The sequence below is a fragment of the Oreochromis niloticus genome, linkage group LG7, assembly GCF_001858045.2.
Source record: "Oreochromis niloticus isolate F11D_XX linkage group LG7, O_niloticus_UMD_NMBU, whole genome shotgun sequence".
NCBI classification, from domain to species: Eukaryota; Metazoa; Chordata; class Actinopteri; order Cichliformes; family Cichlidae; genus Oreochromis; species Oreochromis niloticus.
In genome coordinates this window covers 39,743,875-39,759,424 of record NC_031972.2, presented here as the reverse complement: position 1 = coordinate 39,759,424, position 15,550 = coordinate 39,743,875, and the positions used below count along the sequence as shown (strand labels likewise).

Genomic DNA, 15,550 nt, shown 5'->3' with positions numbered 1-15,550 from the left:
TCCAGACACCCTGCTGTGTTCTCTGAACCAAAAGTCATTTAAAATGAAAGAAATTTGAAATTCTTTTGGGAAACAAAGCCGACTTAAGGTGCTTATTAACAAAGGGACAACATTCCTCTCCCAAAAGTCTCAGATATTTATAGTTCTGTATTGGTTATATTCAGATTCTGTGCATTTTGTTTAGTTGTTTGGAGTTTCTTCTTTGTGTTTCATCCCTGTGAGCTTTCTGGAGAGTTGGACTATTTACTTTGTTTTCTATCCTTGACATTCATATCTTAGACCAGAGCAGGAAATCTAAATAAAGGTTAGTGGGTCCTTTGTTTGAGTCCACTCCCTGTGGAACCTTGACAGTTAAACTGATGCTTTACACTTGTAAAGGATGTTTCCTTATGTAGTCAACAGCAGAACCTAACAGCAGATCTATCCTGCACCAACAGAGGTCGGCAGCTTCCCCTAAACATACTCCTGAACAATAGTTATATTCTGCATGGTGCCACGTTTCTTTCATATTGTTCAGTGGTAACTTTCAAATGTACTGTCCTAAAACCCTCATAGACACCTAAATCACTGTCCCCATCATCGCATAACAGACTGACCAACAATAAAATGCCTTTACACAAATTCAGCTATGATGACTCACCGAAGGGGAATTCTTTTGCATGCCTAAATGGACATAAACTCATAGGGGGCAATGTGTGATACAAGCTAGGCTTTTGTGCCATGTAGATGATTCATCCCAGAAATCATTGTTCAACTGATGACCTTTGCTCGAGCAGTGCTCCTCCCTTCTCTTCTCTTTCTTTCCCTTTTCTGTCTTTCCTGCTCTTTGCTTTATGCTGAAGAGCAAAGACTGCATCAAAAGAAACCAGGGTGCTGCTAGAATTAAAAGCAGACTGAAATCTTGGTATCTGCAGCAAATGCTCAAATAGAGGCCAGTTTTCAAAAATGTTCAAATCTATACGACCACTTATTTTGCAGAATGTGCAAAGATGTAGTGGATAAAACAGGGCAAGGTCCAGATGGAAGGCTGTGTGGTCTGTTTGAGCTAGTGGACATGTTCAGCTGCTCCAGACTGTAATCTATCCTGGGCTCTCACCATGTTCTCCATTGTGTTACTGTGTGTCTTAGAAAAGAGATTTACAATACAATATGCAAAAAAATATCCCCAAAAATCCCAAAGTCTGCTCATTAGATAGTACATATATCTGACACTTGTATCAGATATTTGTGTTACATTGTCTTAAATTGTTGGATGGAGTATTTATGACATCATTTCTGGGTACATTTTTTTTAAATTCTATTTGATGCCACATTAACGCGCCACATGTCAGCCACTAAGGCCTGAAGAGCAGATTTTTATTTTTTTTTTAATCAAGAATGTTTCTGCACATTTTTCTTGTTGAACACCTTGGTAATAACGAGACACCTTTTTATAGGCCATCAGTTGGGACTGAACCATCTGATATTAATTTACACTAAATGGCAGGTTTGTTTTCTAATTACTGATAGATTTCAGCAGGTGTCATGACTTTCTCTGCTTTTTTGCACCTTTGTTTCTTCATGTGTTCAATACATTTTCCCTGTGTCATTGCTCATTATAACACATAACTTAGTTTAAAGACATCTGTAGTTTGACCTCTTTGCATGTGTGGATTTGTGGATTGGACGGGTTGTTACCGACACATTTTGAGCACCTTTAGAAATACACTCACTTAGAAAATGTATTTTACCAACTGTCTCCAGCAGATCCAAGTATAGGGAATTTTCTTTTTCTTTTTGTTTTAAATAAGGTTATATTGTCACCTTTGCTGGTGACACTGTTGGGGATTTATTCAAAATTGAAGGCACACTGAACCAACATGGCTGCCACAGCATCCTGCAGCAACATGCCATCCCAGCTTGTTTACGTTTGGTTGGACCATCATTTATTTTTCAACAGGACAATGACCCCAAACACACCTCCAGGCTGTGTAAGGGCTATTTGACCAAGAAGGCGAGTGATGGAGTGATGCACCAGATGACCTCCACAGTCACCTGAGCTAAACCCAATTGAGATGGTTTGGGATGAGATGTGAAGGTAAAAGGGCCAACAAGTGCTCAGCGTCTCTGGAAACTCCTTCAAGACTGGAGTACAATACAGGACTCATAGCCCTTGCTTATAGCAGCTCAGTATTGGTCTAATTGTAATAGATTCAGTCTATTACGTCTGAAGTGTCTAACACTCTTAGGTCATATCCTGGGTCTGTGTGTACAAAGAGATTCAGAGGGAGAGAACAGGAAACAACTGATAGCCTTGATCCAGGATATACTTAGATTTCCACTTCCTGCCTCCACACATATTAATCATAGTACAGCCATACCTGTTGTGTCCATAAAGAAGGGGATCACTGTCTCCATACTCTTCTGTCTTTGCCCATATACCTATTCAGTCTCCATTTCTGCTGTAATATTATTTATATTACAAAGCCAAATGTGTGCATTATATTAAAATTTCAGCTATAAGTGAATGTGTCATTCCAAAACCTTGGATAGTAATGCACTGCTGCTAACACAGCTGCTGGGGTTTGCTCACATTCAAAGCTTTACTCTCACAAAATCTTAATTTTGGGAGCTGTTTTTGTACATAAATCTACAGCTGTTGTTATAGGAGCTCAGTCTGTTTTCACACACACTAAAAAATAAGACTACTAAAGTCTCAGCTGTCTTCACAACATAAAAGGGAAACAAAGCACGAAGTGACAAAGATTTATTGAACCAAACATATCCCACTTGAAGTTTACAGCACACTGAAATGTAAGTAAGACCAAAGTTTAAGAGCAAGGACACACTGAGCACTGTGGGAAAAATGTCTCTTGGATGTTTAAGATTTTGAAATTTTGTTTGTTTGTTTTCATTCTTAACAGTTTTACAAAATTGCGACTGAAATTAAAAATGTTCAAGCCTAAGTGTAAAAATGGAAATGATCACCAAAGTGTAAGACGATTTTCTTTTCCATATAAATATGACATTATTTATATAATGGCATATGTACCTTTCACAAATGAATGTGGTTAATTGTGTGGTAGATGCAAAATGTATTTCCTGTGACATATTTATTGATCTGCTGAGAGAATAAATCATCATCAGCTTGATTGTTCCTTCGCCTATCATCACATATGAACTTAACCATTTCTTTGTACATAATATTATGCCTTGCTTCTGTTATTAAAGCCTACACTATTTGAAACACTTGTGACTTTACTGATATTTAAGGTATTTTATATTAACTTGATATTAACTTGCTGGGTGGATGATGCATTATCTGATCTTGTTCTGAAAGATCATATCAAGTTGTTGGGTCCTAGAATGCTGTTTGTGAGGATTTTCCATGACTGTGTATTCATGAAGCAAAGTACTGAACTCTTAGTAGGATGCTAAGAACACAGTACAACATTAATTATAAAGCAGTTCCAGACAGGCACAGGACCACAGATGAATCCATGTGTTAAAAAGCAGGGGAGCAGCTGGACCTTTGCACGCATGCATGCATGCATGCATGCATGCATGCACACTCTCCTGGGTGCTCCCCAGAGTAGACAAACAATACAGCCTGTCATTTGCTGGTGCAGTAAAATGCACAGTCATCCAACCACAACATCTGAGCTGCATTATTAATAATCATTTTATTTCACTGTTTCTCCACACACTGGGTGAGTCTTAATTTGAGCTACTAGATAAAAGTGTAACAATGATACGATGATTCCACACGGCTTCAAAAATGTTGAGCTGCAGACTCTGGGGAGGCCAATCTATGACTGATAGAATTTCATTGCGTGTGTTTTTTTCCCTCAAATGATTTTACTGTATTGTCAGTGTGGTTGGGATCATTGTCATGCAGAAAATTAAAGCTGCTGCCCATCAGATTCTTTTCAGATGGTTCTTCATGTTGCATAAAAATGCACTTTTCTGTTTCATAATTCCATCAAATTTGACAAGATGTCCAACACCATTGGCTAAAAGGGCAGCACAAAACCGTGACAGAGCCTCCACCACGTTTCACAGACGGTTGTAGACGCTCATGGTTGGACCGCTGACGACCTCCTATGATTGTGACGATGATTTGAAACATTCATTTCTAATCTGGATTCATCACTACATTTGACCTGTTCCCAATGATTGAAAACTACTTCTTGAGTTCTTGGTATACTTTTGCCTTTTCTTCTGTCTGGATTTTTCCTGTTTCTTAAAAACACAACTTTCAGACACTGTTCATTTGCTGTAGAAAGTTTTTTTTAGGTCTGAAACTTCTTATTTTGTTCTTCACTTTTCTAGTTTTGTCAGAATGTTAAAGCAAACACTACAAACCATACCTTTGGTGTTTTTTTGTAGATTCAACTAAAGAAATTGAACCAAATTATGACTTTTTACTGATAACAACAAAGAGCCTAAAGCTAGAATTTAAATTGGCTGTTGGTTGTCTGTAGCAGCAACACCGGTTCATCCCTTGAAGTGAGATGAGTTGCCTTTTTTGCTTAGATGATTCATAGGTCACTGTTAACAATAAGCCACAATTAAAACGAGTGAAAAAGCAGCAAATGTCCAAAGAAAAACTTTGAAAGACCTTAAGATCTCACTTCTGTGACAACACATGTTCCTGTGCATCAGGTCCTCCTATCACATCAGAATAAAGACAACATTCATGTTAGTTTAGAATATAAACCTAGATTTCTCATTTGAAGTTTCATTTGACTACTTGTGTCCTTATGCGGTTTCACTACAGGCCTCCAACTTGGACTGAGAAAATACAAAAATAATTATGAGTTGCAGTGCAATGACCTGGTAAGTATAGCAAAAACATTCAAAAAACGTCAGCTGCTCTGCTCACTCATAGTGTATTCAGGTTTTCAGGCCACAGCCTCAGTCACCAGATTTGACTCTTTGCAACTTCCTAACCACCTAACTGCAATTCAAGTTGATGAGTTGCTGTTTTGACAAACTTGAGGAGATACAGATGATTTTGCCAGTCAGCAGTGTCACTGCATCACTGTTACACATCATAGGTGTAAAGCTTATATTCTCATTCAATTTACTAAATTGGTCTGATCAGCCCAAGCATACTAAATGACCTACACTAAAGCCCACAACAGTCAGATGCACCACACAGTTAGCAAACCTTATTGCAGAGCACAGAAGAAGAAGAATCTTTTTGGTTTGGCACAAATGTAGGCACACCTGTACAGACAGATAGTGTCGACAGCAGAATTTTTAACCGTTTGTGGTTCATATAAAACATGCAGGACTCAAGTCAGTGATATTTAATGTCCTTGTCTAATGATGAGCTACCTTTCTTTGTATATTAACTTCTTTGTCCATCCTTACCTTGCCAAGTGGCTTGCTGCTGCTATCCCAGTTCCTTCTATCCAGGGAGGGAGGCACCTGATACACATCCTGGCCGGCTGGAGCTGTTGCCTGACCTGGCGCTGGACCTACAGAAGGGGGCACCTGATAGATCTCTTTACCAGGCTGTCTCTGACCTTGAGCTGAGGCCTTGCTGGGTGGTCCTGGCTGGACTTGCGTAGAGGTTCCGCTTGGACCGGAGGGAACTTGGTACACACTTTGGGGGCTTGGTTTGGGACTGTGTGAGGGGGGCATCATGTAGACAGAGTCAGGGTTGGGCTGTGCAGGGCTAGGGGTGGAGTAGGCTGAGTGCATGGATGTGTACTGAGTAGAAGGGAGGGTCTTGTTTGCAAACCCGGAGGAAGACATTGAGGATGACAGAGCAGGTGTCGGTTTGGGATATGCACTCGGAGGGTGGAGGGGTCTCTGGACTTGCGAAGTGGGACAGGAAACAGCTGGATCTGTTGTGGAAGGCATAGCCTGCTGCTGTTTACTGTCGTACATGCCAACCAGGATCTTGAGACGGTTGCCAGGGACAATGCCTTGGCGGCCGTGGAGTGAGCAGAGCCACCAGCCATCCAATCCCTGTGTGTCACGCTCCAAGACTGTCATAATGTCGCCCTTGCGGAAAGAGAGCTCATCCGGAGACTCTGCCACATTGTCATACAACGCCTTGGCCAAAATGTTCTGGAGAAAAGGGAAAGAGAAAATAAAGTCTACTTTAGATACAGCCATGGGGAAATCTATTGTCCTGAAAGCAGGACTGCAAGATATTTATATCCCTGATGTTGGTAACAGTTACAGTGTTTCAGGGATGTGTGCACTGTCTCCTCATCAGTTTCATTCATGTTATTTAGCACCTGTCCAGGTAGTTCACATAAACAGCACAGTCATAATTTGAATTTAGCAAATACATGAAAACCTAACAACATGACCACAGTTCTAAGAGTTGGTTGAGCAGTAGCAAGTGGAGCAGAGCCATAAGTCTTAAGGGATTTTTAACTATTGATGCAAAAAAGGTTTCTTCTATTTAACAATGTTTTGTATTGGTGTATAGATCAGACAATTCTGCAACTGATGTGCTATGGCTAGTTCACCATATAGCACTTACTGTAATTTATTTTGCATGTGGTTTACCATGAAGCCAGTGAGGCCAAAGGAAGTGGAAGTGCTGTTACTGTTAGATCAGAAGTAAAATCTGTTGTTTAATCAGGACAAACCCGCATAAAGCCATAAACCATCTTAATAGCTTCTGTGGACACAACCTACAGTTGGGATTTTAAAGGCAGATCTCACAATATTTAGTGAACCAAATCAACTTCACATATATGCTGGGTCTAGGTATGAGAAGTCTTGCTTACCCAATTAAATTAACGAAAAATAATGGAAAAAAAAGCAAAGAAACACGAGTACCACTCCTAACTTCTAAGTGTGTGAGCAGCCTGCCTGTAAAGTCTCCCACTGCACACACTTGATCAGAGACGCAGACATCACTGCATGTCTTTAGGCATGTTGATGTGTTCAACTATGAACTCACAGCAAAGCAAGTGGTAAAGCATAAACACAGAGCCCCACTTCTTTAAAACAACAACAGCAACAATAATAATAAAAATAATAATAAAGTAATCATCTGAGAGTGGACCTAGACTTTAATGAATGATTATATCTGAGTTTAGGCTTTGCATACATGGCCATCATTCACTGCTACAGAGAAAAAGCAGACACACTCAGAGCAATGTCTATACTATACTTAATGGAATCTTTATGTTTAGTTATACAAGACTATTCTGTATTATAGTTGCAAATTTTTACATTTTTTTTAAGCTTCCTATCATACATTTCAAAATCCATTTTGACTGAATGCTACTAACACACACACACACACACACACACACACACACACACACACACACGCAACTGTGAGAACAGCCAATGTGCAAACAGAAACACCTCCCCCTTTGAAACCAAACCAATGTTTGTCGTTCAGTCTGACGTCGACCCGCTCCTCCTCCCTCTGTCTGAGTCCCACCCCAGCTATCATACACTGAAACAACCTGTGCTGGCTGAAGGCCAACCCCACACACACACACACACACACACACTCACTCCCTCACTCCACCCTGACCACAGAACAGTGTGTGTTTAAATGAGGCCATGTCACTGGCAGTCGGATTTATGGTTGGACTTTCCTTCTGCTGCATTGGACATGTACTCAGTGCCTTAGACGAGGCTCTTAACAACAGAGAAACACACTTGACACACTTGAAATCTAATGATTTTTTTTCTCTTTTCAATATATTTTACCCCGCCTGGCAGATTTAATTATTAGGATACCTACTTATCATCCATCCACCCACCTTTTTAGGTACTTATCCAGTTCTGGGATATGTGGGAGCCTGTCCCGGTTGTCATATAATGGGAGGCAGGCTACATCATGCACTGGTCACCAGTCTGTTGCAGCTCCTGCACTGCAGGCATCGATCCTCTAACTCCTGCTCTTCTGTCATGCTTAATATTTTACTACATTTTGCGCTGGTTTATCATCGGCTTGCCGATCACCCGTGAAGAACTGCACTAACCTACATGACTGCTGTGATACAAATACGGTTAACTGTTTTATTAACACACTCTTTCCACAAAGATATTGTGATATTATTTGTGTTCTTATTTCAAACTGCCCCATCAGTGTTCCTCCTTGACGTGGCTGTTGGAGGTTCACTTTAAAGAATGATGCGCTCTGATTAACTGAACAGCTTAACTGTGTGACACTGGATAGTCTAGGGTCCAATTCTCACAACTCTGATAGAGCAGGACTCTTGTGATATTATGTTCAACTTGCCAAATTTGACAGTTCAATACTTCAAGAGAGCTCGTTGACTACAGTTATTTTAATCATTGGAGAAGTGATGTCCTGTATGTTTTAAGGCATTCTCATCTTTGATTCACTGTACAGTGTTTGTATTTATAAGACTGTGGGTGTGTGTGAATTTGCATTTAAGCTGATGATGCTTAGATTCATTCACTGAATTCACTGGGTCACCATTAAACTGGTAACTCAGCTTGGCCACAGCTCTGCCCCACAGTACCACCTGATCAGTCCTTTGTTCTTAAATTATTTTATTCTCAACAATTACTAAGATTTTCAATCTGAATATTTCATTCATTGAGATCCAGTGTTAAGCGATTTCTCTTCTGTGTGCTGCTTAATGGTATGGATCATCTAGACCACCAGCAATACATTCCTACTTTTTAAGAATGTACGAGGATTGTTAACTTGGCCACTAGCTACTAGTTTTTCAGTCGTCGCTTGCATCAAGATCAAAACTTCGAATCAACTCCAGATCATTCATCTGCTTAATCTGTCATGTTACAAACAGGCCTCACCTGGTCATGAAACTGCAGGTCAATGAAAGTAGGCACTACGTTTAAAAATGTTTCTAACTCCCAAAATTGAATGAAAAACTTTGTTAAACCACTTGAATTAAAGACAAAACTCTGCATGTTAATGACATCATGATTGCTTGATTTCAAATTCAACGTGTTTTGTTTATAAGCTAAGCTAAGCTAAGCTAAGATAGCCTCTATTAGTCTCAGAGATGGGAAATTCACATAGAGATAAAATTACAAAAAATGTCATTGTCCCCAATACTTATCAACCTAACTGTTTTGTACACAGAGACAGGAAATGAAATATACAAGTCCGTTGTCTTCTAAGCCCCAAAATGGAAACCATTATACCATGATGGTTTCCATTTTGTATTTTGCACAGACGATAGGGAGATAAACCTGTATGCACAACAGTAACGCAACAGTGTGTCGCCCAGCAGCAATGACACACCACAAGTATTCTGAATGCTGTCTGCTTAGTTTGATCAGGAGGGGTAACCACCGAGGTTTTCGCAAAAAAAGAAAAAGGGTGAAGCACTCAAACAATGGCCGGAGTGAAGCATGGTCAGAATGAAGAGAACTACCTTCTGACAGTTACACTTTAGTGCTTAATTACATTTTGTACAGCCTCGAACACCCTTGTCTGCTAATAACTGTGAGAAAGCTATCAAGCAGACACTTGTACATGCACTCTGCAGGGCAGTCTGTGAGTGTGGAGAAATGAGAGCACAGTGGGAACTAATCACATTATCCAGACAGCAGGGGATAAAGCCCAGCAGCAAAAGGTCAACAATGTCCAGCTAACTGAGGAAAAACTCTCAAACCCTCTTCTGACTCAGGATAGGTGAGAGCTAGGTGAAGCTATTTTTTTAGCTTGCTTATGTGAAAGTTAAAGTTACAAAATTGGCTCTCTATTAAAGGAGTCTTTTGCGTGTTGTGTGACGCGACAAGTATTTAGTGAAGAAAAGAGACACAGCGAAAAAAACAAGGCACTGGTAAGTTCATTGTTTCTGCAAAATCCCAACTTACATTTAGTGACACCTGAATGGCATTTTTGTGAGACTCGGGCATTATTCTAACATGTTCCAATACTGACTGACTGGAAGCTGTGTGGAAACTGGGCATGATGCAGTTTTAAGAGGACGTACATTTACAGTTTTGAAACACTGAATACTGCTACAAAAAAAAGTCATTCTGCTGCCTGTAACACCCCCACAGTCAAAATGCTGTGATCATTCTACGTGAAAGTTCACTCTGTTATATTAAAATACCATTTTTAATAACCTAAAAATATAAAATGCATGAGTACAATCTACATTTCAGTCTATTGGCCAGATGTGTCTTTGGCAGAATCAACAACAGTAAATATAGGAGAGCGTGCCTTGTTCTGGTTCTAGTGACACGGAGAATTTAGCCTTAACATTTGTATTTGTCTGGGCAGCTCAAGTTCTATAAAGCAGATCAGTTGTTCTTGTTTGTGTACTCTGGATCAGTACACATGCCATATTCACATCTGCACAAACCAACCACACCAAGAGCTTGATTTAATTGTACTACACAGTGTGCCCTTACTCCCTCACAGCACTGCGCTCAGAGCTATGCGCCCTCCCCCTCAGTCATTACGTGGTAGTTCTAACCATTGCATCCAAGTTAAGACTTGCTTCTTTTTCTGTGTTAAATACTGACACAAACAGCTATAAATCGTTAGCTTCAAATCTTAGTAAATAGTATGTTTGATTTGAATCTTCATCTCCCCAAAGAAAAATGGCTACAGATACATTTGCACTGAGAACAGCCACAAAAACAAACACTCATGCCTTTTCATGTGTCTTTTTAAGTAATGGCTCCTCTGACACACACACACACACACACACACACACACACACACACACACACACACACACACAATGTGTACAAAACAAAAAACACAAGACCTGACCTGTCCTCCACACACACAAAAGAGCAGTTCCAGAAAGCCACAAACTCTACGTGGTAATCTGAGAGATGAGATTGGAAATATAATATGTTAGTTATGATGTTTAAGATTAGGCTCAGAGGCTAGGAAACCTATGTGTCCCCACAAAGACAGAAAGCAGACGGCTTCACTAGAAAGCAGCTGGGGTTGCTTGGAAATCCACTTTTTGTTGTATTCGGACAGACTGAATGTATTATTAAATTGGCATATTTGAGGGCACACCCCAGAAATCGAAGGATTTACAGAGGACTTCCCAAAAATGTAACTAACATTTAGTTAGTTTCTAGAGACCATTTATTAGCATGAGTCTTTCTTTTGTTTCTTTTGTGTTTTTGTGTATCTTTGCTTTGTGTTTGTATGTGCGTGTGTAAAGATGCTGATAAAACATTTGCAAGTTTGTCTCTGTACATGACCCCACATGACAGAGGAGAATAGGAGAGGGAATGTTACTTGGGTTTTACCCTTCAGTATGATTTGGTTTCATTTCAAATTCGATCTTGGTTTTTCTTTGTTTGTTTGTTTGTTGGTTTGTAGTGATTTAAATGTGAACATGCAGAAGGATAGCACTTAATGGAAATACAAATTCGGTATTTTAAGAACTTTAGGTTCTTCGCTACATTGCTGAATAACATGGTGTCCCATTGGCAGGTCAGCTGGCTAAAGGGATTCATTTTGGATTAGTCTGACAATAATGATTAGATGAGTTTCAGGAATTGTTTCTTAGCTTTTGCTGATCATCTTGTGCTTTCCACATATACAAGGGTTAACAGAGCCAGGTGTTTGGTAGATTCTTAAAAAGAATAAGATAGAAATACGAAGAAAACTGGCCTCACACAGCCATGAAACTGCTTGTCAGGCAAGTCCAGTTGATTTAGAGCCACTGTGTATGTAACTAGCTTCAGTTCCTGAGGCAAAGTTGAAAATCTGCACTTCAGTCACATATTGACTAATTGCAAATCCACTGTGTGGGTGTACCAAGGCAAAACTACAAAAACTGTCTGTGTCAAACAAATTACAGACCCAACTCTATCAGCCCTTGATCTTTCACCTCGAATGCAAAGTACTTCTATAGCCGACTCTTACTTTTACTCTTTTCTTATCAACAGGTCAGAGCAGAGCTTCCATGACAGCTACATTAGCTTTTTGGGTGCTTGTTATTCTTAAGGATGAACTGGAACACTTGTGGGCATGCGGCCCTTGTTCCAGAAGAACTGCAGTGTTGGTAAATAAATTACCTACAGTACTATTCATCCATCCATTTTCACCCACTTATCGAATTCATGGTTATTCATGGTCGCAGGAAGGCTGGAGTCAGTCCCATCGGCCATAAGGCGAGAGTGGGGACATGGAACCCAGACAGACACAGGGAGAACATGCGAACTCCACACAGAAAGGCCCAGGCAGATGGTGGATTCAAACCCTGGACTTTTTTGCTGTGAGCAAACAGTGCTAGCCACTATACTGAAAGGTAACACAAGCATTGGTTCTGGTGACACCTAGCATTAGGTGACCTTGAACCATCCCTCAGTTTTGTCTGAGGCTCAGCCACTGCTGTATGCTTTAACTTGCCTGTTTTCTCCCCACAAACCCTCGGTTTGTCTTCAGCATTGTAGACAGGCTGACAAAAAATCTGAGCTGAGTTGAGTGAAACATTCCATTTGACCTTAACTAGTAAATATTTCATTTGTTTATTACCAAATAAAATTTCACCATCAGAGAAAAAAATTACTCATAACCATCTCACAGACATAACATTATGTACAAATACCTTCAATTTTTCCACACCACAGGCCTTCAAGCTGGCAGTAGTTCAACAGTTATTTAAAAAGCCGTCTCTTGACCCAGCTGTCTTAGCTAATTATAGGCCAATCTCCAACCTTTGTGTCATATCAAAAATCCTTGAAAGAGTAGTTGTAAAACAGCTAACAGATCATCTGCAGAGGAATGATTTATTTGAAGAGTTTCAGTCAGGTTTCAGAGCTCATCACAGCACAGAAACAGCTTTAGTGAAGGTTACAAATGATCTTCTTATGGCCTCTGACAGTGGACTCATCTCTGTGCTTGTCCTGCTAGACCTCAGTGCAGCGTTCGATACTGTTGACCATATATTTTATTACAGTGTGCCGTAGGTATTAAAGCTACTGCACTGCAGTGGATTGAATCCTATCTATCTAATAGACTCCAATTTGTTTGTGCAAACAGAGAGTCCTCTTCACACGTGAAGTTTAATTATGGAGTTCTACAGGGTTCAGTGCTAGGACCAGTTCTGTTTAGGCATAGCATACATTTTCAATGTTATAAAGATGATACACAACTTTATATATCCATCAAGCCAGATAACACGCAGCAATTAGTTCAACTGCAGGAATGTCTTAAAGACATAAAGACCTGGATGACCGCTAACTTTCTGCTTCTAAATTCAAGTATAACTGAGGTTATTGTACTCGGCCCTGAAAATCTTAGAAACATGGTATCTAACCAGATTCTTACTCTGGACGGCATTACCTTAGCCTCCAGTAACACTGTGAGGAAAACTGGGAGTCGTTCTTGACAAGGATATGTCCTTAAATATGCATATTAAACAAATATGTAGAACTGCTGTTTTTCCATTTGTGCAATATCTCTAAAACTAGAACTATCCTGTCTCAGAGTGACGCTGAAAAACTAGTTCATGCATTTATTACTTCTAGGCTGGACTACTGTAATTCATCATCCTAAAAACTCGCTGAAAAGCCTTTAGTTGATCCAAAATGCTGCAGTAAGAGTACTGACAGGGACTAGAAAGAGAGAGCATATTTCTCCTGTATAGTCTTCTCTTCACTGACTCCCTTACTTCTAGAGTTAAGGGATAAAACTTTCCTTTTTGATAAAGCATATAAATGGAGCTGGATTAGGTGACCCTGAATCCTCCCTTAGTTAAGCTGCAATAGACTTAGGCTGCTGGGGGCTTCATATGTTGCACCGAGTGTTTCTCATTTTCTCACCCCTTTTCACTCACCATGTGTTTATACATATAATTGTTAGTTATTATTCACTGGCTCTCTTCGACAGCATGTATTTTGTCTCCCTCCCCTGACCACCAACCTGACAAGGCAAATGGCCGTCGCCTCCCTGAGCCTGACTCGGCCGGAGGTTTCTTCCGGTTGAAGGGGAGTTTTTCCTTCCCACTGTCGCCAAAGTGCTTCTCTGTATTATTGTAGGGTCTTTGCCTCACAATAATAAGTTCCCAGAGGATATAATAATAAAGAAATATACAATATAAAGGAAACTGAATTGAACTATACCTTGTTTTCTATCTTTCTGTTTGCCCTCATAGCCCAGGTGCTCACAGGTTGCTGCCCCTCCTCCCCTGCTTGTGCTACTACTACAGTGCACTACTGTCCTTTCACTAATTTATATGTACTTTATAAATTAGTCCTTTTTGCTGCATCTGCCTCATGCTGTCCTGACCAAACGACTAGCATATTAGAACTTTTTTAAATGTCAAAGAAGTGACACAAGCATGTATGTGGGAAGGAAATGACAGTATGATACAGCAATGCATGAGGGTCATGGAAGGACAATCCACTGTTAACTATGCTAACTCCACTAACTGTGTTTTGACTTTGGTGAGTTTTGTGTGTGGTTCTACAGCCAAAGCACATTTGTTTTTTAGTTTCTTTGTTTGTTTTTTGTGTATATGCCTGTTATCGGTGAAGCAAGCAAGAACCTGCCAACAAACTGTCCTTACACCCCCCAACCAACCCCGCCCCCGACACAAACTCACGCACACAGAGTCCCACTTAAGACAGCATTCCACAGCCTCCACATACAAACACAACTCCTCTGTTACCTCACATTCCAGCGGCACAGCAGCCACACTGCATTTCATCCTGAAGTTGACAAAGCAACAAAAAACAGCAGAGCAGTCCTATTTTCCTTTCTTTGACCGTTTTTCCCGTCTCTTCTCCCACACGGCTTCCTCTTGCTGTCTCTCTTTCTGCCTGTCTATCTCTCGCTCCAAACATCTGCTTCTTTCCTTCCTCTCTTCCACCGTCAGTCTGGCCTTCCCTCCCCCATTCCTTCTTTCCTGTCTTGGCATGTCAAACTATTATGGTGAAATAGTTGTGCGTACACGGCTGATTTGTACCAGCAGAAAAAAATACCCCACCAGCCAGCTGAGCATCTAGATGAAGCTGGAAAGTGTGTGTTGCAGGACAGTGATGTTTACAACGTGTGCACAGACCCAAAACAAAAGGAAAAGGCTCTATATTTGAGTCATCTGCCATAATAATGTGAATTACTCCTCTTGCAGTAATGTGTTAAACTGTATATTATTTCATTTTAGTGAGGAGCTGTAGTGTTCGATGCGCCAAATATGTATTTCTGAGTAAACGCCGAGTTCTCTTATATTTGACATGGAATAAGTTTAATTAACCAGCTGTGCTTATCACTAAACACTAAAGCTTAAAGAATTACCTTCAAGAAAAGAAAAGCAGGACGCTAAAAAAAAGGATACTGCGTAAAAAGGAACTCTCCACTGATTTTATGCACTGAGATCAATTAACCCAGTTTTAGTGTTTCTGGGAGACCTCTGTTAAACCCGATGATCATCCGTGACGTGTAAATTATATTTTTGGGAAGTCCTCAGTAAATCTTTTGATTTCTGGGGTGTGCCCTTAAATATGCCAATTTAATAATCTATTCAGCCTGAGTACAACAAAAGGTGGATTTCCAAGCAGCCCTGGCTGCTTTCTAGTGCAGGCTTCTGCTTTAGCAAGTGAAGAATGTCTGCCTTCAGGCTATGACTAACAACAGAAACAACAGCAGTGA

At 40.3% G+C, this 15,550-nt stretch overlaps 1 protein-coding gene across 5 annotated transcripts in view; it reads right to left on the bottom strand.

The window, feature by feature from the left end:
* Positions 1-15,550, bottom strand: part of bcar1 (BCAR1 scaffold protein, Cas family member) — a 46,230-nt gene that overhangs the window by 10,416 nt on the left and 20,264 nt on the right. For 4 of the 5 annotated variants that reach the window (XM_005454233.4, XM_005454232.4, XM_025908509.1 and 1 more), the window contains one exon: positions 5,359-6,063. In XM_005454233.4, coding sequence (XP_005454290.1) covers positions 5,359-6,063 — 705 coding nt within the window. Of the gene's footprint in view, positions 1-5,358; positions 6,064-14,570; positions 14,767-15,550 lie in introns of those variants that run through there. The other variant, XM_005454231.4, reaches the window with a different exon arrangement.